The sequence below is a fragment of the Cebus imitator genome, unplaced genomic scaffold (assembly GCF_001604975.1).
Source record: "Cebus imitator isolate Cc_AM_T3 unplaced genomic scaffold, Cebus_imitator-1.0 Scaffold441, whole genome shotgun sequence".
Classification (NCBI taxonomy): domain Eukaryota; kingdom Metazoa; phylum Chordata; class Mammalia; order Primates; family Cebidae; genus Cebus; species Cebus imitator.
The window spans coordinates 1644578-1666014 of record NW_016107756.1 but is presented as its reverse complement, the minus strand read 5'-3'; the positions used below and the strand labels follow the sequence as shown (position 1 = coordinate 1666014).

Sequence of the window (21437 nt, the reverse complement as noted above, 5' to 3'; positions counted from 1 at the left end):
GTGCGCGCACGGGAGGACTCCAGCCTCGTGCCCGGGCAGCCAGCCAGCTACAAACGTGCTCCTCTTTAGGATGCCAGCAGGCTGCTGGGTCCCTCCCTCCCTGCCCCTCCTCCCCTCCCCCTCCCTCCTCTCCTCGCCACGAGCCTCCCGCCCCTCCCCCTAGCTGGAGGAGCACTCCAAAGCGGCTGCTGGATGCTGGGGACGGTGCGGCCGCTTCAGCAAGGTGGCTGAGTGGCCGGTGGGGCTGCTGGTGGGCACCGGGGTCCTGGAGCGATGGCTGCGCGCTCCCGCTGTGCGGACAGAGGCTGCCATGGAGATTCTCCTCATTATTCGCTTCTGCTGTAACTGCACCTATGGTAACCCAGGTGCCCACTGTGGGAGGTGGCGGACCCTCCCACCTCTGCAACTGGCTGGAGTGGGCTTGAATGTGCCGGCAAGGCCTGGGGGCCGCAGGGAGGGAGGGTGGGCAGGCGGCTGGCCCCGAATATCCCTTCGTTTCGGCCAGCATCCCGCCTAGAGTTGAAACCTGGGGGATGCTCAGGGCAGGGCTGCTTGGAGATGAAGGACCAGGCTGGCGGGTCCAGGTGCTCAGGATGGGTGGGGAGGGGGTGGCTAGTGTGGGAGAACTTCCTGCAAGGGCTGTTCGGGAGGGACGGTGATGAGCTGTGCCTGCAGACACAGCAGTCCTGAGGCCAGGGAGAGGGTCTGTGGGGGCCAGGCACCGCGTGGGGATGGGTGACGAGGGGTGGCGATGGTCTGGACGGGTGACGATGGTGCCAGCCGAGGGGACCAGTGCGAGCTGGAGGGAGAAGTTGGGAGTTTCTTTGTTTCTGGAGCGAGGAGCGGAGGCTGGGCGGCGGGTATTGTGCTCCCAGGCACATGCTGCGGCGGGGGGTGGGGGGCGGGGGGGACACGGAGCGGCTGTGGAAAAGGAAGGAGCCCAAAGGCTTGTTTCCAGCCTTGAGAGACTCTCGAGCTGAGGTCCGGGCACAGGACTGTGGAAGGCAGGTCGGCAGGACCAGCGGGAGGGGGTGTGGCAGGAGGCTTTGTGAAGGTCACATACACACCACCAGTCAGCGGGACGGCCCGGGCCATCCTCCTGGTAGCCCCCGCCACTGGCAGGGCACGGGGGCATCCTGGACAGGTGCATGCCATCAGCAGGGCTGGTGGTCATAGGACGGGGAAGCCACCTCCGGCAGGGAGGTGTCCAGGAGACTGTGGACTCTGGCCCAAGAGGCACGGTGTGCCAGGGGTGCCCATCTGCCAGTGGCAGGGAGAGGGTGGGCTCGGGTGGCTCCCAGGCCCGCTGCTCTGGGCCCGAGTCTGTGGGAGCGGCAGGCGGCTGGTTCTAGGACCTTCCACTTCCTTCCCACCAGGTGCTTGGGCTCTGCGCCCTCCTCAGTCACCCTGCTTTCCTGTCTCCCTGGTAACCCGGAGCTCCTTAGAGCTGAAGGGAGGGGGTGGCAGCTTGCTGGAGGAGGGGCCGTCTGTCTCCTGGGCTCTTTCCCAGGCGGCTGTGCTGGACGGGCTGCATGGCGCCATCACCCCCTGACCCTCTCAGGACCCTCGTGATGGAAGCAACCTCCGAGGTGTCCTCTCTTCTGCAACGCAGCAGGACGGCCCCAGGAACCCTGTCCTCACTTGAAATTGGCCTGGTCAGAGGTGAAATGGTCTTTTTGGTCTGGCCTAGGAGTTGGTCAGGTCTCAACTCTGCCTTCCTGAAAAGGAAATGTGCCCTGCTCGGCTTCCTCTCCCTTCCCCGAAAGGAAGCTTCGACTTGGTGAACCAGACCCAGACCTGGAGTTCATGCTGCTCTGGCCTCTGTGATTCTGTCTTTGAAGCCAGCTTCACGGTGGTAATGAGGACCGAAAGGGCCAGCTTGTGAGGACAGGGCTCACCCCATCCTGGTCATTCTTTCCAAGAACCCTCCTGTGGCTCATTGAGATTTTCCAGGTGCCGCCCTCCCCTGAGGAGGGGGCAGTCAACAGGAGGAGCGTGGGTGGGTCTAAATTCAAAGCCCAGCTTCCTCCACCTGTAGCTCGGGTCGGTGAGCATGCCGCAGAACACCCCTGGCCTCAGCTGCCTTGTCTGTAAAATGGGGCCAGTGAGAATTGCTTCCCTTTTTAATCACAGGAAATAATGCAGGCAAAGCTGTCCCCTCAGAACCCTTGGGCACAGAGCGAGTACCCAGCCAACCACAGAGAGACCAGCTTGCTGCCCAAGTCAGGGAGGAGTGGGGAGAGTGGGTGAGGTGGGCAGGAAGCAGGCCAGTCTGCCGGAGCTTGGGGACGTGGGAAGGCCAGAGTGAGCACCTCGTCCTGCCTTCTCAGGGGACCCCGGTATGGGGAGCACGAACGTCAGGGCCGCCCTTGTTCCCCATTCCCTCCCGATCTGACGTGGTCCCGGTGCCCTTTCCCTGAGCACCTGTTCCCCGGCCGCCCTCCCGGGCTCATTCTGCAGCCCTGCTCAGGTGGACTCTGACCGTCTGAAACCCAACCTGTCCTGTGTGCAGGCCTCTGAGCTTCGTCAGAAACCTCTTCCTCTTGGGACCCGCCAGAGGGCTGCAGGAGCCATAATGTGGTGTCAGCTTTCCCTGGGGCCGCAGCTCCGGGCCCCAGCCCAGCAGGTGTCTGCTGAGTTCACGCTTTCTTGGGGTCTCTGGGACTCTCGAGTGTGCATTTTCGCCCTGAAGATGGGCTGAGCCACAGGTGGGTGCCTTAAGCAGAAATGGATCCCACCTGAGCTGGGAACTGGGCTGTACCTTCAGTGCCCCAGGACAGCCCAAGACTCGTCTTGTTCATTCAAGCTTCCGTGGCGCCTGGAGCGTCTCTGGAAATTGCTGGATACGCAAGGGCTACAGGTTTGTCACATGAAGTGTATTTATGTAACCAGGGGTTGGCCGGGGATGGTGGCTCCTGCCGGTAATCCCAGCATTTGGCAGACCGAGGCAGGAGGATTGCTTGAGGCCAGGAGTTCGAAACCAGCCCGAGCAACATAGTGAGACCTTGTTTCTATGTTTATTTATTTATTTATTTATTTTGAGACAGAATCTCGCCCTGTCGCCCAGGCTAGAGTGCAGTGGCGCGATCTCAGCTCACTGCAACCTCTGCCTCCCGGATTTAAGAGATTCCCCTGCCTCAGCCTCCCGGTAGCTGGCATTACAGGCACCCACCACCACACTTGGCTAGTTTTTGTATTTTTTATAGAGATGGGGTTTCACCTTGTTGGCCAGGCTGGTCTCGAACTCCTGACCTCAAGTGATCCACCCCCGCCTTTGGCCTCCCAAAGTGCTGGGGTGACAGGCAGAAGCCACCACACCTGGCCCCTCGTCTCTATTTAAAAAAAAATTAAATACGTACATAAACCATAAAGCAGTGGTTTTCAGTCATTATCATACATTTGAATCAGTAAAGAAGCTTTTTAAAAATGCTGTATGCCCGTGCAGTCTTGCGGAGATGTGGGTTTAGTTGGCAGGCTGGGGACAGGCGTCTGGGTCTTTTCACAGCCACACCCCACCCCAGTGATGTTGACAGGCAGCGGAGCTAGGCCTGCAGATAAGGCTGGGGGCCCTGCTGGGGCTGCATCTTCCTGGCAGCCCGCATACTGCTCCTGAAGTGTCTGCGTGGCTGCACAGCGCGGGGAATTCCAATCTGCGGCTTTGAAGAGCCCTTGGGTTTGGGGCCCAGCTTGGGCGTGGGTGCTGGCGCTGGGATCTGTCACAGCGGGTCCTATGGGACACCCAGTCGGGGAATCCTTCTTCCCAGGGACCATCCTGCCTCTCACTGCTCTTGTGGCTGGGGGCCAAGGTCGTGACCCCAGGGAGAGAGCGCCCAGGTGCGGGATGGAAAGCTGAGCCTCCATGTTGGGAGAGGGGCGCAGCTGCGAGCAGGAAGGGCATTGGGAAGTGTCGGTCTGGCAGCTGCCACCTCCGCCTATCCCTGCTGCCTCCCGGCCCTCCGCACTGGGCCACTTGGCATGTGAGTTGTGGAGGCTGCAGCTCGCGGGGGCTGGCTGGCCTCACCTGCGTTCCCCCAGCCTCTGTGCGGCCATCCTGTGCGAGACCTGGCCTGAGTTGCTTCAGGAAACCTTCGCCCCTCAGGCTGCCATGTGTTTGAGAGCAGAGACTTTTTTTTTTTTTGAGACAGAGTTTCGCTCTTTTCACTTAGGCTGGAGTGCAGTGGTGCAATCTCGGCTCACTGCAGCCTCCGCCTTCCGGGTTCAAGTGATTCTCCTACCTCAGCCTCCGGAGTAGCTGGGATTACAGGCACATGCCACTACGCCCGGCTAATTTTTCTATTTTTAGTAGAGACAGGGTTTCACTGTGTTGGCCAGGCTGGTCTTGGAGAGCAGAGCCTCTCTGTGGAGATCAGGCCAGCCTCCCTGGCCTCCAGCCTATCCTGGGCTTGCTGTCTGGCATTTCAGGATGTGGGGAAGAGTCTTCCTCTGAGAGATAAGGCCTGTCCTGTGGGTTATAGCGAAGCGTGCCAATCCCAGCTGGCTGTGCCCGGCTGTCAGCTGCAGAGGCTAAGGCTGTTAAGGGCGCCACCTCTCCTGAAAACGCAGCGTGTCTCCTCCCATTCTGGGGTCCTGGGGATGGCCGGTGTGCTGGAGTCTGCAGGGTGCGGCTGGGTGGAGCTTTGTGATTCGGGCTGGGGGTGCCGTGCCCATCTGTCTTGAGCCAGGTGAGGCCAGGACGGGCCTGGGGGCGGCTCTCGAGGAAGCCTCGTGTGACAGGAGGGGATCCCTGGCTGCCGGGGCTGCACGTCACCTGTGTCTTCTGCGTGGTCTGCCCTGGGAGGGAGAGCCGGGGTGGAGGCTGCCATGGGCCCACTGTGCCGTCCCTCGGTGGGTGTTCCCAGGGGGGCGTGCGGGTGGGGGTGAAGCTGGCCCACTGTGCCATCTTTCAGGTGGGTGTTCCTGGGGCGGCGTGCAGGTGGGGGCAAAGCTGGCCTCTGAGGCGCTGGGTTGCCCTTGTCCGCCATCTTCCTCCCTCCCCCCTCCCACAGCTCTGCTCTACAAGCCCATTGACCGTGTCACCCGGAGCACCCTTGTCCTACACGTGAGTGTCAAGCCCCCGTGTGGCCAGAGAGCATAGGAGCTCATCAGGATACTGAGCCGGGTCAGAGGGTGCCAGAGTGTCTGAGAATGGCCCACGAGGGGAATCGGGGTTCCCGGGGCCCTCGGATGCCTGCCTGGCCCTCTGTCACCATGTCAGCAGGCCAGGGCCTCAGTATAGCTTGGCCGCTAAGCTGGACACTGGGTCAGGTGCTCCCCAGGAGGCAGGCACTTCCCCTTCCCCACCCGCTGCCTCCTGGTCCCCAGGAGACCACTGCAGGGTGGGCACAGGGGCTTCTCCCCCAGCTGCTCAGCAGGATGAGCCTCCACCTGGTGTCCCCACTAGTGACAGCAGCAGGGAGAAAGGGAGGCAGCCAGGGCCCTTGTCCCTCACCCTCACCCTTTACCCCTCACCCCTGCTGCGCTGGCTCTGATTTTTTTTTTTTTTTTTGAGACAGAATCTTGCTCTGTCACCCAGGCTGGAGTGCAGTGGTGCAATCTTGGCTCACTGCAACCTCTGCCTCCTGGGTTCAAGCGATTCTCCTGCCTCAGCCTCCCCAGTAGCTGGAATCACATGCGCCTACCACCACGCCTAGCTAGTTTTTGTATTTTTAGTAGAGACGGGGTTTCACCATGCTGGTCGGGCTGGCCTCAAACTCCCGACCTCAGGTGATCCACCTGTCTCGGCCTCCCAGAGCACTGGGATTACAAGTGTGAGCCACTGTGCCTGGCCTGCCTTTGATTTGTAGTTCAGATTTTGCAGGAATTCGGTGGGTCACTGAGTGCCCACCCTTTGAATTCTTTTGGTGAGGACTGAGGACCCCCGTGGCTTCCCCTCGAGCCCCTCAGCCCACGGCCCACCCTCCACAGGATCTGCTGAAGCACACGCCTGTGGACCACCCCGACTACCCGCTGCTGCAGGATGCCCTTCGAATCTCCCAGAACTTCCTGTCCAGCATCAACGAGGACATCGACCCCCGCCGGACTGCAGTCACCACCCCCAAGGGGGAGGTGAGCCCAGGCTGAGAAGTAGGGTGGGCCAGACCCCTCGTCCCCTTCTCTCATGCACAGGCGGTGCTGTGTGCCCCGGCCTCTCCAGCCTGTTCTCCATCCCCAGCCAAGGAGAGGCCTTCAGTCCTCGGTCACCCTGATGACCTGCAGCATCCCCAGGCCTAGGCCAAGAGCTTTAAATCCAGTGTCTCGTGAATCCTCACAATAACGGAGTGAGGCCGGGCGTGGTGGCTCACGCCTGTCATCCTAGCACTTTGGGAGTCCAGGCTGGGAGGATCACTTGAAGTCAGGAGTTCTCGAGACCAGCCTGGCCAACACAGTGAAGCCCCGTCTCTACTAAAAATACAAAAATCAGCCAGGCATGGTGGCAGGTGCCTGTAGTCCCAGCTACTCTGGAGGCTGAGGTGGGAGAATCACTTGAACACGGGAGGCAGAGAATTCAGTGACCCAAGATCACGCCACTGCACTCCAGTCTTGGTGACAGAGTGAGACTGTGTCTTAAAAAAAAAAAAAAAAAAATCCAGTGAGCCAGAAAGGACACTGAGGCTGGACAGTGTCCAGGTCTGCCACAGGTCTCTGAGCTGGATTGTTCACCTGGGCTGTCGGGACACCGGTGCGTTCTGCCCCACGCCGGGGAAGCTGGCCTCTGGCCTCCTGCCCCTTGAACGCGGACACCTGCCTCTGGCCAGTGTGGGCCTGTCGGGGTCCCGGGGAAGCTGAGGGGCAGGGGCTTGCAGCTGCTTCAGCTCGGCCTGCACAGGCAGCAGCCCGAGGAAGCCTGCAGCAGGAGAGGCTGCTGGGACGTCCAGCGGGCACCTGGATGGGGAGCTCCCGGGGGCCCTTCGCGGTGGAAGGGCCAGGGCAGCCCAGCGAGGGGAGAGCAAGGAAGCCTGAGGGGCACGGTTGCCTCGTGGGTCAGCAGCTGGACCCACACAAAACACCTTCTCAGGGGAGGTCATGAGGCGGCCCTGGGGAGCGAGGCTGACCGCGTTTCTGCTTCTCTGGTCTGTTTATGAGGCCCCGGGGTCTCCTGGGGGGAGAGTGGTGAGGGGCAGGCCTGGGCAGTGTCTGCTGGGCAGAGAGAGCCGATTCTGAGTGGTTCCCGGTGCTGGCATGCAGCGTCCGGGGAGACCCTCGTCTGTTTCACTCCGGGGCATCTGAAAAATCTCCAGGGCTTTGCGTACCCTCAGCTTTCGCTCGTCTGTTTTTTGGTTTTCTGAGACTGAGTCTCGCTCTGTGGCCCGGGTTGGAGGGCCATGGTGCGGTCTCAGCTCACGGCAGCCTCCGCATTCTGTGTTCCAGCAGTTCTGTGTCAGCCTCCTGAGTAGCTGGGATCACAGGTGCCCACCACCACGCCCAGCTAATTTTTGTATTTTAGTAGAGATGGGGTTTCACTCTGTTGGCCAGGCTGGTCCTGAACTCCTAGCCTCAAGTAATCCACCCACCTCAGCCTCCCTAAGTGCTGGGATAACAGGTGTGAGCCACTGCGCCTGGCCTCAGGCAACTTACTTATATGTTTTCAATGCACTCACCTGCATATCACAGCAGGTGTAGGTGATACCCCGTATCACACACACAGGAAAGGCTGGGATGGATGGTGACGGCCCCCAGCTCTGAGCAGGTGGGAGGGAACTCTGAGGGAACCAGAGCCAGGTGAGAGGCGGCTGCAGGTCCCCTCTGGACACTGTTGCAGCCCCAGGGAGGACGGCCCAGGTCTCCCATCCCCGGGGGCTGGAGAAACCACGGAGAAGCCTGAGCAGGTCTCGGGTCACAGTGGATCCGGGACTAGATGAAGTTCGTGGCTTGGTTGGGAGGGGTTGCAGGTGGGCGTGTTAGTGCCCTGGAGGGGAGGAACCAGGTCGTCCTGGGCAGGGGCGCCGGGGGTGGCATGGAGAGCCCCCTTACTGCGCACACTTGCTGTGCTGTTTTCCATGCACCACCTCTGTGAGTCACCTTTGGGGAGACATCATCGTGCCCACTGGACAGAAGGTAAATCTGAGATTCAGAGAGGTCAGGGAGCCCAGGGAGATCCCAGCTGAGAAACCTGCCTGGATCCAAGCCCACGTCCGCGGGACTCCAGAGGCAGTGCTTTCACCACCTTTGTTACGGGGTTGCAGGCCACACCGCCCCCCGGTTCAGCCCTCCCTGGCTGCCTGTGCCCTCAAGTGCAGACTCAGCCCCTGGCCCACTCCCCTCTGAGCAGCTGGGGGTCTGCCCTCTCCCTCAGACGCGGCAGCTGGTGAAGGATGGCTTCCTGGTGGAAGTGTCAGAGAGCTCCCGGAAGCTGCGGCACGTGTTCCTCTTCACGGATGTCCTACTGTGTGCCAAGCTGAAGAAGACCTCTGCAGGGTGAGTGTGCAGGAGTCCAGGGGCACGGGGCAGAGTTAGCGGGCCAGACACTGCCCCCTGATGCACCCTTCAGCGACCTTGTGGGTTTCTTTTTCTTTTGAGACAGGGTCTTGCTCTGTTGCCCAGGCTGGAGTGCAGTGGCGCTATCTCGGCTCACTGCAACCTCTGCCTCCTGAGTCCAAGCGATTCTCCTGTCTCTGTCTCCGGAGTAGCTGGGGTTATAGGTGCCCACCACCACACCCAGCTAATATTTGTATTTTTAGTAGAGATGGGGTTTCACCATGTTGGGCAGGCTGGTCTCGATCTCTTGACCTCAGGTGATCCTCCTGCATGAGCCATTGCACCCAGCCAGCTTTTTCTTTTTTTTTTTTTTTTCTTGAGATGAAGTCTCACTCTGTCGCCCATGCTGGAGCGCAGTGGTGCAATCTCAGCTCACCACGACCTCCGCTTCCCAGGTCGAAGCAATTCTCCTGCCTCAGCTTCCCAAGTAGCTGGGACCACAGGCACGTGCCACTATGCCCGGCTAATTTTTTGTACTTTTAGTAGAGGCGGGTTTCACAGTGTTACCAGGATGGTCTCGATCTCCCGACCTCGTGATCCACCTGCCTCGGCCTCCCAAGGTGTTGGAATTACAGGCGTGAGCCACTGCACCTGGCTGCTTTTTGCTTTTTTAAAGAAATCCATGGACCAGGTGAAGTGGCTCATGCCTCTAATCCCAGCATTTTGGGAGGCCGAGGCGGGCAGATCACAAGGTCAAGAGATCGAGAGCATCCTGGCTAATGCAGTGAAACCCTATCTCTACTAAAAATACAAAAATTAGCTGGGCGTTATGGCGTACACCTGTGGTCCCAGCTACTCGGGAGGCTGGGGCAGGAGAACTGCTTGAACCTGGGAGGTGGAGGTTGCAGTGAACCGAGATCGCGCCACTGCACTCCAGCCTGGCACCTGGCGACAGAGCGAGACTCTGTCTCAAAAAAAAATGTATGAATTAATTTAATCTCACTACGTAGCCCTTTATTTCCTGAAAATAAGCCATGTTTTTAATTATAACGATAATATAAGGACATTAGAGGAAACGCCGTCTCCACTGAAGCATAAGTGTCAGTCTCCCGCCGAGACGCTTCCTTCCCTGTGTTTAAATGTTCTCCTGTTCCTGTGCAGCCGTCATCAGAGCGAATGCCCAGCGGGGGGCTCTGCCGCTCTGTTTTGCGTTTTCCCTGTTGCTCCCTTGTCCTCATCGTCATCATCTTACTTCCCTCACGACGTTAGTGGCGGATGTGCCGTTTACTTAAACCTTCTTCTATTAGACCTCTCCAAGTTCTTGCTGGCTGCAGCACTGTGAATATTCATCCCAGCTCCTGCTACTATTATTGAGGGTTTAGGCCATGCCAGCTGCCGTGACAGATGCTTTGAATGCATTATTTCTAGTCCTCCCAGCAACTCCACTAAGTAGTGACTGTTGCTCCCTTGTCACGGGTGAGAGAGAAGCGTCAGAGAAGGTAGATGAGCTGCTCGTGGTTGCCCAGCTGGAGGCACAGGTGGGATCGGAGTCCCACGGAATGTGAAAGCTGCCTGGTGCCTCCCTCTCTGTACCTGGGAACGTGGGTCTGCGCTGTGCCCTGAGCAGAGAGGCTCATTCAGTTCCACTCACACACTCTTCCACCCACATTTCCTGATCACCTTCAGTGTGCCAAGCACACCCCTTCTCACCGCTGAGAAGCAGCAGTCCGCATCCAAACCCAGGTCTGTGTGACTCCAAAGCCAGTGTGCTCACCACCAGGCTATCTTTCCTCTGCTTTCAGCCCCCCGGCTGGCTGTGCCCCTGAGTACTGCACAGGGGCAGCAAGCTATGAGCCCACCACAGCACTCAAGGGTCAGAATGAGAAGTGCAAATCTAAGTCCTAGGGGAAGGATCGATCATTATGAACTTCAGTAAAGGGCAAGGCTGGTCAGGCGCGGTGGCTCACACCTATAATCCCAGCACTTTGGGAGGCCGAGGTGGGTGGGTCACCTGAGGTCAGGAGTTTGAGACCAGCCTGGCCAACATGGTGAAACCCTGTCTCTACTGAAATTACAAAAATTAGCTGGGCATGGTGGCGTGCACCTGTAATCCCAGCTACTCATGGAGCTGAGCCAGGAGAATCGCTTGAACCCTGGAGGTGGAGGTTGCAGTGAGTGGAGATCACGCCATTGCATTCCAGCCTGAACAATGAGCAAAACTCCATCTCACAAAATAATAATAATAAAGGGTCTGACTCTCTGAACTAGGTCATATTTGAGATGATCCTAAGGCAGGGATGGTGATGATAATCACACACGCCTCTGCCTGTCATCCTTTGCCATGGCAGACATTACTAATCAATCAACGATGGCAGACATTACTAATCTGGGCACGCCTTCTTGCTCGACTTGGATGTGGCTTGTAATCCTTCATCCAGTGTAGACCCATGTGACCTCCCATGATGAGAGTTGGCATTCAGAATAACACCTGTATTCCAGTGCTAGCCTGAAGGATAATGAACGTGGATAGTCTAGAAGGGAGGGAGGGTGTGGGATGGAGTAGGAAGCTGTGAACCTGGCCGAGGGGGCTTTGCTCTTCTTGATACCCCAGTGATCTGGGGCGTTTGACAGCATGAGTCATCTGGGCCAGCAGCCTGGGAAGGTGGGCGGGCACAGTGGCTCCCTGCGGGAGGGCAGGCGCCGGACCTGGCTCTCGGCACTGCATATGCGTTTCCCAGCCAGGCTCCTCGGGAGCAGGGGTTGTTCTTGCTTCTGGCGAGTTCCCAGTCCATCCTCGTCAGTGTGTGTGTGTGTGTGTGTGTGTGGTTCCGGACCCAGGACTTCGGCTGGAAGAGCCTTCCCGCTCTGGCTCACGTCTCCCTCCGGCTCGCTTGCAGGAAGCACCAGCAGTATGACTGCAAGTGGTACATCCCCCTGGCCGACCTGGTGTTTCCGTCCCCCGAGGAGTCTGAGGCCAGCCCCCAGGTGCAGCCCTTCCCAGACCATGAGCTGGAGGACATGAAGATGAAGATCTCCACCCTCAAGAGTGAAATCCAGAAGGAGGTGAGCAGCGCTTGGCCTCCGAGCCAGGGACGCTTTGAGGCAGGCATGCCGGGGGAAGTGGAGGCGGGAAGTTGTCAGCTTTGAGAGTTTGAGAGGGAGCCCTTGAGTGTGTACTTACCAAGGGAAAGGTCCTGAGTGCAGTAGCTCCAAGCAGATCGAGGGGGTCAGTGCTCAGGGTTTCATGGGGCTGATTGTGGAAGGTGTCCTGGAAAGCAGCGCAGGTTGAACACGACAGAAAGGGGAAGCAAGCGGCCGAGCGCAGTGCCTCCTGCCTGTGATCCCAGCACTTTGGGAGGCTGAGGTGGGTGGATTACCTGAGACCAGAAGTTTGAGACCCGCCTGACCAACATGGCAAAACCCTGTCTCCTAAAGTACAAAACTAAGCCGGGCGTAGTGGCATGCACCTGTAATCCCAGCTACCCTGGAGGCTGAGGCAGGGGAATTGCTTGAACCTCGGAGGCAGAGGTTGCAGTGAGCCGAGATTGTGCCATTATGCTCCAGTCTGGGCAACACAGTGAGACTCTGTCTTAGAAAAAAGTTGGGGAGGGAGAAGCAAGGGAAGAAAAAGCAGCTTTTGTAAGGAAAAGCAGGACCTGTACAAGGAAGAGGACCTGGGAGGCCTCTCAGAAACAGACAGATCAAGTAGGCAAATAAGGAGAGAGAGACCCTGAATGCCACAATTAACATGCTTGACCTAAAAATGCAAGGAGGCTTGTGCCCTGACAGAAAACTGATTCTTGTCACACACGTGTGGAACATTCACATTTATCCTATAATAGGCCACCAAAGAAATCCCAAAAGTTTTCAAAAAGTTGATAGTGTGCGAGTCACGTTCACAGACAAAGTGGAGTAAAATTAGAAACGGACAAGGACATTGGTTAGTCCCAGCGTGGCAGCTCACACCTGTCATCCTCACACTTTCGGAGGCCGAGGGGGGCAGATCACCTGAGATCAAGAGTTTGAGACCAGCCTGGCCAACATGGTGAAACCCCATCTCTACTAAAAGTCTAAAAATTAGCTGGGCATGGTAGCAGGCGCCTGTAATCCCAGCTACTCAGGAGACTGAGACAGGAGAATTACTTGAACCCGGGAAGCAGAGGCCATGGTAAGCTGAGGTTGTGCTGGTGCACTCCAGAGCCTGGACAACAAAGTGAGACTGTGTCTCAAAAAACAAAAAGAGAATATTGATTAGCCATATGTTTGGAAAGTTCAGACTGACAAGGTAATGAGGAAATCAAAATGGGAACTGCAAACTGTTTAGACCTGCCTGAGAATGAGCGTCCTACATACCAGTACCCCTGGTTGCAGCCAAAGTGCTGTTGAGAGGAAAATGCATAGCCTTCGATTCCTGTATTCAGAAACAGTGCTATAGGAAGGCACCACCAGAGGACCCTTCCCAGGGCACTGAAGGGACAGCCTGGAGTGGCTTGGTCATCTTGGTCTCTTTCTCACCTCTCAGGTTCAGCTTAGGTTTCACCTCCTTGGAAGCTTTTCTGACACCCACCCCCACCACAGCATGGGCTGGGTGCTCTGTCCACAGATCCTGATGTTCACCTGTGGCTTTGCTTTGATGCTGCTGAATTCTAGTTGCATCGTCAGCCTCGTCTCTTCCCCACTAGAATTTGAACTGCAGTGAGAGGGGTATTTTCTTCTATGTTCCTAATACTTGACACATAAAAAATAGGTACTAAGGGCCCAGCACTGTGGCTGACACCTGTAATCCTATCACTTTGGGAGGTGAAGGCGGGTGGATCACGAGGTCAGGAGGTCAACACCAGCCTGACCAACATGGTGAAGCCCTGTCTCTACTAAAAATACAAAAATTAGCCGGGCCTGGTGGCGCACGCACGCACGCACGCCTGTAATCCCATCTACTAAGGAGGCTGAGGCAGGAGAATTGCTTAAAACCCAGGACGCAGAGGTTGCAGTGAGCCAAGATGGCACCATTGCACCCTAGCCTGGGCAACTGAGTGAGTGAGACTCCACCTGAAAAAAAAAGGAAAAAAAAGGTACTCAGTAAATGGTTATTGAAGAAAACGTGACCAGATGGTCTCTGTAAGGGTTCTTTTGACCCAAGGGCCTCTCTTTGAACTGGGAAAAGGAAGATCCCTGTTACAGCCCCGGGGCGTTCAGGGCAGGGGGATGTCCTAGGGCAGAGCGTCTAATTGGGGGGCATCTGCCTGAGGGAGCTCCCTCACCAGCATAGCTGTCCCCTCCCGCATGGCCAGGAGTCTCTGCCCAGGAGCATCCAGCGTGCCTGTCTCTTGCCCCGGGGGGTCAGTAGGCTTCCTGCCCTCCCGCTGCCCCCGCTGTGCAGACGTGGCCTCCGACTCAGTCAGTGTCACTGAGCTCTCTGGCTCTGTGGCCTGGGGTGTGCCGGGTGCCATCTGCACTCCCTGGCCAGTGGAGGAAGCAGACACGCCCCTTGCTGACCACAGAGCAAGGCACGTGTGGTGACTCACTGGAGAGGCCCTGGTGTCACCCTCTGAGTCACAGAAGGAGCAGTGATTTGTTCTTCTAATAAGAATGTTTAAAACTCTAATGTTTTTCTAATCCCCAGTGTAATACTGGCTTGTTATAATGAGAAATGCTCACAGCACCAGCATGTACAGGTGGTCGCCACCCACCTCCCATCGCTGACAGTTTGAGGTGTAGTCTTCTAAATTCTACGTATACTGGTGTATCCGTGTGTGCATGTGTGTGGGTGTGTGCGTGTGCATACATGTGCATGAGAATGGGTGTACTGGTCACCCAGGCTGGAGTGCAGTGGTGCAATCTTAGCTCAGTGTGCATGTGTCTGCGTGTGGGTGTGTGTGTGTGTGCATACGTGTGTGTACGTGTGCATGCAAGTTTGTGTGCACGAGAGTGGGTGGGTGTGTGTGTGCATGTGTGGGTGTGTGCATGCAAGTGTGCGAGTGCATGCCTGAGTGCGTGTGCATGCATGTGCGGGTGGGTGTGTACGAGTGTGCCTGTGGGTGGGTGGGTGTGCGTGAGTGTGCATGTGTGCACAAGAGTGCGTGTGCATGCATGTGTGGGTGCGTATACGAGTATGCGTGGGTGTGTGCATGAGAGTGTGAGTGGATGTGGGTGGGTGGATGTGTGCTGAGTGTGTGCATGGGTGTGTGAAAGTGCATACACGTGTATGTGCATGTGTTTGTGCAGGTGTGTGTGCACGGGTATGCATGGATGTGCACACAAGTGTGCGTGTGTGGATGTGCGCACGAGCACATGTGTTTGGGTGTGTGTGAGTGGGTGTGTGCGCATGAGTGTGCCTGCATGTGGGTGGGTGGGTGTGCACACGTGTATGCATGTGCCTGGGTGTGTGCACATGTGAGCATGTGTGGGCACGTGTGTGTACAGTGAGACTAGACTACACGTGCTGATCTGCAGCGTGAACATTTCATGTCATAGTGCATCTTTGAGCCCTTTGGATGCATCAGATTCTTTTTTTGTTTTGTTTTGTTTTTTTGAGATGGAGTCTTGCCCTGTCACCCAGGCTGGAGTGCAGTGGTGCAATCTTAGCTCAGTGCAACTTCCACCACCCAGATTCAAGCTATTCTCCTGCCTCAGCCTCCAGAGTAGCTAGGATTACAGCACATGCCACCCCGCCCAGCTAATTTTTGTATTTTTAATAGAAACGGGGTTTTGCCATGTTGGCCAGGCTGGTCTCAAACTCCTGACCTCAGGTGATCTACCCACCTTGGCCTCCCAAAGTGCTGGGATTACAGGTGTGAGCCACCACGCCTGGCAATTTCAGATGCATTTTTTTTTTTTTTTTTTTGAGATGCAGTGTCATCAGGCTGAAGTGCAGTGGTGTGATCTCGATTCACCTCCACCTCCCGGATTCAAGCGATTCTCCTGCCTCAGTCTCCTGAGTAGCTGGGACTACAAGCACGTGCCACCACACCCGGCTAATTTTTATATTTTTAGTAGAGACGGGGTTTCTCCGTGTTGGCCAGGATGGTCTCAATCTCTTGACCTCGTGATCCGCCCGCCTCAGCCTCCCACTGCTGGGATCACAGGCGTGAGCCACCGCACCTGGCCCCTCAGATCCTTTTTAACAGCTGAATCCTGCCCTGCTGCTTGACTGCACACAACATTTTTGGGTATTTAGATTGTTTCTGATCCTTCGCTCTCAGCAGGCAGGTCCACGCAAACATCACTGCGCACGTGCGTCTCTGCAGTAGCTTCCCTCCAGGGGGACGGTCGGGTGGAGTGAGTGTGGAGTTGCCCGGCTTACCTCTGAAAAAGTTGTGTCTGGTGACATTCCCCCTGCGGTGAGCGAGACTCACTGTCCCCCACAGTGTCACAACACCGGCTGTGAACATTCATTACAGTTTTGCCAGTCCAGTGAGTTAAAAAAAAAAGGAAAAACACTACAGAGATGAATTCTGGCTAAGGAGCTTGAAGACGGCCTTGGGAGCTGAGACTTGAAGCATAGTTGTGGTTAATAAAAGGGAGGGAATCCTTCATGAAACAGACAGAAACTTGGAACATTGAGCAGGTGGCCTCTGCCAGCCATGGCTGGTTAGGGAGGGAGGCTGAGCCCAGGAAGCGGGGTGGGTTATCTGCTGGGCAGGGAGGCTGGAACCCTGCCATGGGGTCTGGGTGCCAGGCCAGCAGGCGGGGCTTTATGTGGAAAGGCATCTGAGGTTTATTAAAGCAGGCGTCTCTGTTGTACCCAGGGTTTAACATATGGAGGCAACAGAGTGACAGCACAGAGCTACCATCATATTCATATTGTTCAGGGCTCCCCAGAGAAGGAGGCGTAGGGCCCCGCCCAGGGCCACACAGGGAGGCGCCGGCGTTGAACCGGAGGTGGGAGTGGAAGGAAGGTGTGGCCACAGCTTTCCTGTGTTTTCTGTGGAGAAGCAGGGGAGGGCAGGGCAGGGAAAGGCTTGGCACTGGCTGGCTTCAGTAATGTTGGCAGCCCTGGGCTGGAGGGGTGGAGGGCTGGTCTCTAGTGACCTGGGTCCTGGCCCTGCGTGGTATGGGGCAGAGGAGATGCTGGTTTGGTGAGTGGGGGTCAGTAGGGAAGGTGCTTGGGATGCGGGCTCTGATCAGTTGTGCGTATGAAAGGCGCTCACAGGGCGTCATTTAGTGTCAGGAACCAGCGAGCCCTGGATGGAGCTGTTTCTCACCCAGGTACCCCCGTTCCTGCCCCAAGGTGTCAAAACATCACGAAATACAGAAAATTTAAAGAGCATGGCCGGGCAGGTGGCTGACGCCTGTCATCCCAGCACTTTGGGAGGCCGAGGCAGGTGGATCACAAAGTCAGGAGAGCGAGACCAGCCTGGCCACGGTGAAACCCCGTCTCTACTAAAATGCAAAAAATGAGCTGGGCGTGGTGGCGCGTGCCTGTAGTCCCAGCTACTCGGGAGGCTGAGGCAGGAGAATTGCTTGAACCTGGGAGGTGGAGTACGCAGTGAGCCGAGATCGCGCCATTGCACTCACTGCACTCCAACCTGGGCGACACAGTGAGACTCTGTCTGAAAAAAAAAAAGCCATGATTAACACGGGAAAGTTGTGCTGAGCAGGGCCTGTGAGAAGGGGTGCCCGAGTGTGAGCGACCCTCCTTGTCCCCGTCTCCTGCAGAAAGCCAACAAAGGCCAGAGCCGGGCCATCGAGCGCCTAAAGAAGAAGATGTTTGAGAACGAATTCCTGCTGCTGCTCAACTCCCCCACAATCCCCTTCAGGATCCACAATCGCAACGGAAAGGTCAGGAGGGTGGGGTGGGACAGGACACCCCTGCTTAGTCCTGCACTGCCTGCCCTATGGCTCCTGGCCCTGACCTGCAGGAACCAGAGCTCAGGCCCCCTCTTCCTAAGGAGGCTGCCATGGCTCCGGCAGTTGACTCACGCTCCCCACTCGTGTGGAGTTAGTGCCCTCTGCTGGTCTTTCCTGGCACGGTGCTCCTGTCACCTTGGCTTCCCAGGAAGGAGCTGCCCCTCCACCCATCCACCCCTGGCTACCTCCTCCAAGGTCAGCAGTGCCTGATAAGGAGGAGCTTTGGGCCGGCACAGTGGCTCAGGCCTGTAATCTAAGCACTTTGGGAGGATGAGGCGGGCAGATCACCTGAAGTCAGGAGTTTGAGAGCAACCTGGTCAACATGGTGAAACCCCATCTCTACTAAAAATACAAAAATTAGCTGGGCATGGTGGCAGGTGCCTGTAGTCCCAGCTACTCTGGAGGCTGAGGCAGGAGAATCGCTTGCACCCAGAAGGCAGAGGTTACAGTGAGCCAAGATTGCGCCATTGCACTCCAGCCTGGGCAACAAGAACGAAAGTCTATCTCAAAAAAAAAAAAAAAAAAAATTATAAAAAGAAGGAGCCCTGTTGGGGTCCTTGTATCTGGGAGGGTGCTTGGAGCCCTGTTGGGGTCCTTGTATCTGGGAGGGTGCTTGGAGCCCTGTTGGGGTCCCCGTGTCTGGGAGGGTGCCTGGATCCCTGTCATGTCCCCGTATCTGGGAGGGTGCTTGGAGCCCTGTCGGGGTCCCCGTATCTGGGAGGGTGCTTGGAGCCCTGTCATGTCCCCGTATCTGGGAGGGTGCTTGGAGCCCTGTCGGGGTCCCCGTATCTGGGAGGGTGCTTGGAGCCCTGTCATGTCCCCGTATCTGGGAGGGTGCTTGGAGCCCTGTCGGGGTCCCCGTATCTGGGAGGGTGCTTGGAGCCCTGTCAGGGTCCCGTGTCCGGGAGGGTGCTTGGAGCCCTGTCGGGGTCCCGTGTCTGGGAGGGTGCTTCGAGCCCTGTCGGGGTCCCGTGTCTGGGAGGGTGCTTAGAGCCCTGGCAGGGTCCCCGTGTCTGGGAGGGTGCTTGGAGCCCTGTCGGGGTCCCGTATCCGGGAGGGTGCTTGGCCCGACTGTGGCCACCACGGCATTGTCACCTCCTCTCTTCAGAGTTACCTGTTCCTGCTGTCATCGGACTACGAGAGGTCGGAGTGGAGAGAAGCGATTCAGAAACTGCAGAAGAAGGGTAAAGGCCGGCCCCCCACACTCCCCAGCAGCGTCCGGGGCACTGATGGGCCTTGTGTGTTTCTGAGCATTTCGTACCCAGTGTCTCCTCTGTGGCCCTCACAGTCACCCTTGAAGGTGCCAGGGAGGTGGCATTGAAGGATGTTACAGATTAATTGAGATCCAAAGAATTTTAAGTGATTTGCTTAAAAAAATGAGTTAGTGCTGAGACTGGACTCAGAGCCCACCCTGTGCGCTCTCTCTCTCTCCCCCCTACTCTTTTTCTCTGTGTCTTTCTCTCTCACTGTCTCACGCACGCACACACACGCACGCGCGCGCACACACACACGCCAGGTGCAGTGGCTCATGCCTGTAATCTCAGCATTGCAGGTGGATCACCTGAGGTCAGGAGTTTGAGACCAGCCTGGCCAACATGGTGAAACCCTGTCTCTACTAAAAATACAAACATTAGCTGGGCGTGGTGGCAGGAGCCTATAGTCCCAGCTACTCAGGAGTCTGAAGCAGGAGAATCCCTTGAACCTGGGAGGTGGAGGTTGCAGTGAGCTGAGATCACGCCACTGCACTCCAGCCTGGGTGACAAAACAAGACTCCGTCTCAAAAAAGCAAACACACATACATGCAAACCTCTTCAGTTAGAGTCTCCTGCCCTAACCCCTCTGACAGCACTTATACCAGCCCCCACATGCCCACAAGTCCTCCCCCTCCCTCCCAGGGACCAACTCTGCCCCAGGGATTATGCTGTTTTCCTGCAGCAGCCCCAGGGAAGAGCAGCAGGTCCTAGTGGACCACTGCCGACACTCCCTTCTCCCTCGGCTCTCCCTTCAGATCTCCAGGCCTTTGTCCTGAGCTCAGTGGAGCTCCAGGTGCTCACGGGATCCTGTTTCAAGCTTAGGACTGTACACAACATTCCTGTCACCAGCAATAAAGATGGTAAGTTCTGGAGCCTGAGGCTCCCCACCGGCAGGTCCCAGCCCCTGGAGCGTTGCCGGCTTCCCCTAAGGACCCAGGTAGACACGTGGCTGTGAATGATCCCTGCTCAGCTGTGCTGAGACTGTCCAGTGGTCAGGGACACAGAGAGCTTGGATGAGGCGACTGCCCACTGAGTTCCGGGTGACCCCACCTTTTCCTCGGGCCCCTCATCTGGCGTGAGAGAAGAGCTGGCCCTGGTGTGCTGAGATTGTGCTGTTAGTATGTTCGTGAGATAGGGAGCCGGTAGATAAAACAGCATATGGGAAGGAAGGCAGGAAGTTTCCGGCACCAGCTCTTGAAAGGTCTCCAACGCCAAGCAAGGAAGTTTTGGAGTTCAGACTGTAAGCGCAGGAGCACGTGGGGGTTTCTGAGCAGAGGAGGGCAGCAGTCAGCGCTGGAGCTGAGCCGGAGTGCTGGATTCTAGCTGCCTGCGGTGCTGGGGATGGGCCGCTTTGTGAGCGGGGTTCTGAAGGGAAGCTTTCCTCCACCTAGGAGGGGCATCCAGGGATCCCAGGCAGGGGCATGGCTGGGCCCTCTCTTTTCCACTAGCAGATTGATTGATCGTATGGCTGTTTTCGCCGCCAGGGTAGGCAGGATTCGGAGGGAGGAGCGGCACCCGTGGGGGATACTTCTGAGTCCTGGGTGGGGATGGCTGAGCCAGGAGTCCTCCCGGGGCAGCTCACGTCCCAGAAAGCCGTGGGCTTCGGAAACGTTTCCCTCCGGCCACCAGGTGGCGACATTGGACCGAGACACAGGCTGAGCCTCCCGCCAGCCTGGGCGGAGGGAGCCGCTGACCACCGCCACCCTGGTGGCCTTTCTCTCTTGCAGACGATGAGTCTCCGGGACTCTACGGCTTCCTTCACGTCATCGTCCACTCCGCCAAGGGATTCAAGCAATCAGCCAGTAAGTGCCCTGGCCCCCACCCAGGATGCAGTTGGGCGGGCCACTGCGGGTCCTGCTGTGCTCTGTTCTGCCCAGGCCGGGGGCCGCCAGCTCGTCTTTAGACATGGGGCATTCCCCAGAAGGCCAGAAGCCAGCTCCTCTCAGGGGGGAGGTCACCCCTGCCCTCTGTCTTCAACGCCCTCTTTCTCAAGCCCCCCCAACCCCAACGCTGTCTGAAACCCTAGAGCGACAAACATGTGGACCCCAATTCACATCGGCCCTTGATAGGCTGTGGGACCTTTGGCAAGTTTCTTAACCTCTCTGGGCCTCCACGAAAAGGCAGTCACGCTTGTGAGTTGTGACCTGAGAGCCGGCTGAGATACGATCGCATTTGTGTGACGCTGATGCCCGGCCATGCTTACCCCTTTTTCTACCCTTCTCTGTGGTCTACTAGATCTGTAGATTCGTCATCCTAAATCTGTTTTTATGTTTCATAAAATAGAAGTGTAGTTTTTTTTAATTAAAAAAAAATTTTTTTTAAAGACGAAGTTTCGCCATGTTGGTCAGGCTGGTCGTGAACTCCCGACCTCAGGTGATCCACCCGCCTCGGCCTCCCAGAGTGCTGGGATTACAGGCGTGAGCCACCGCGCCCAGCCTGAGTGTAGTTTTTTTTTAAAAAGAAAAACGTTTTTTGTAGAGACAGGTTCTTACCCCATGTTCCCCAGGCTGGTCTTGAACTCCTGGGCTCAAGCGATCCACCCACCTCAGCCTCCCAAAGGGCTGAGATCACAGGCATGAGCTCTGATGCCCAGCCTGGTGGCGCTTTTTATCACTCACTTTTTCTCGCGCTGTTTTGTCACTCACAACGTGCTGCTCCCACTGTGAGTTCTCTGAGGCCGGGAACCAGGCTTCCTTTACCCTGGGATGAACAGGACTCAGAGACACTGAGTGAAGTTGCCAATTTGCGGAGCCCCTGCCGTGCACTGGGGAAAGCGAGAGCATGGCTGGCCGGTGTGGGCTGTGTGTGGGCTGCGTGTGGGCTGCGTGTGGGCCGGCGTGGGCTGTGTGTGGGCCAGCATGTAGGTCGGCGTGGGCTGTGTGTGGGCTGTGTGTGGGCCGGCGTGGGCTGTGTGTGGGC

The 21437-nt window shown here is 57.2% G+C and overlaps 1 protein-coding gene across 5 annotated transcripts in view; it reads left to right on the top strand.

Moving 5' to 3' along the window:
* Window positions 1-21437, top strand: part of LOC108290716 (active breakpoint cluster region-related protein) — a 165279-nt gene that overhangs the window by 100007 nt on the left and 43835 nt on the right. For 4 of the 5 annotated variants that reach the window (XM_017510607.2, XM_017510604.2, XM_037732113.1 and 1 more), the window contains 8 exons: window positions 5007-5059; window positions 5926-6066; window positions 8294-8415; window positions 11313-11478; window positions 17074-17196; window positions 18374-18449; window positions 19274-19378; window positions 20246-20320. In XM_017510607.2, the coding sequence (XP_017366096.1) occupies window positions 5007-5059; window positions 5926-6066; window positions 8294-8415; window positions 11313-11478; window positions 17074-17196; window positions 18374-18449; window positions 19274-19378; window positions 20246-20320 (861 nt within the window). Of the gene's footprint in view, window positions 1-26; window positions 357-5006; window positions 5060-5925; window positions 6067-8293; window positions 8416-11312; window positions 11479-17073; window positions 17197-18373; window positions 18450-19273; window positions 19379-20245; window positions 20321-21437 lie in introns of those variants that run through there. The other variant, XM_037732114.1, reaches the window with a different exon arrangement.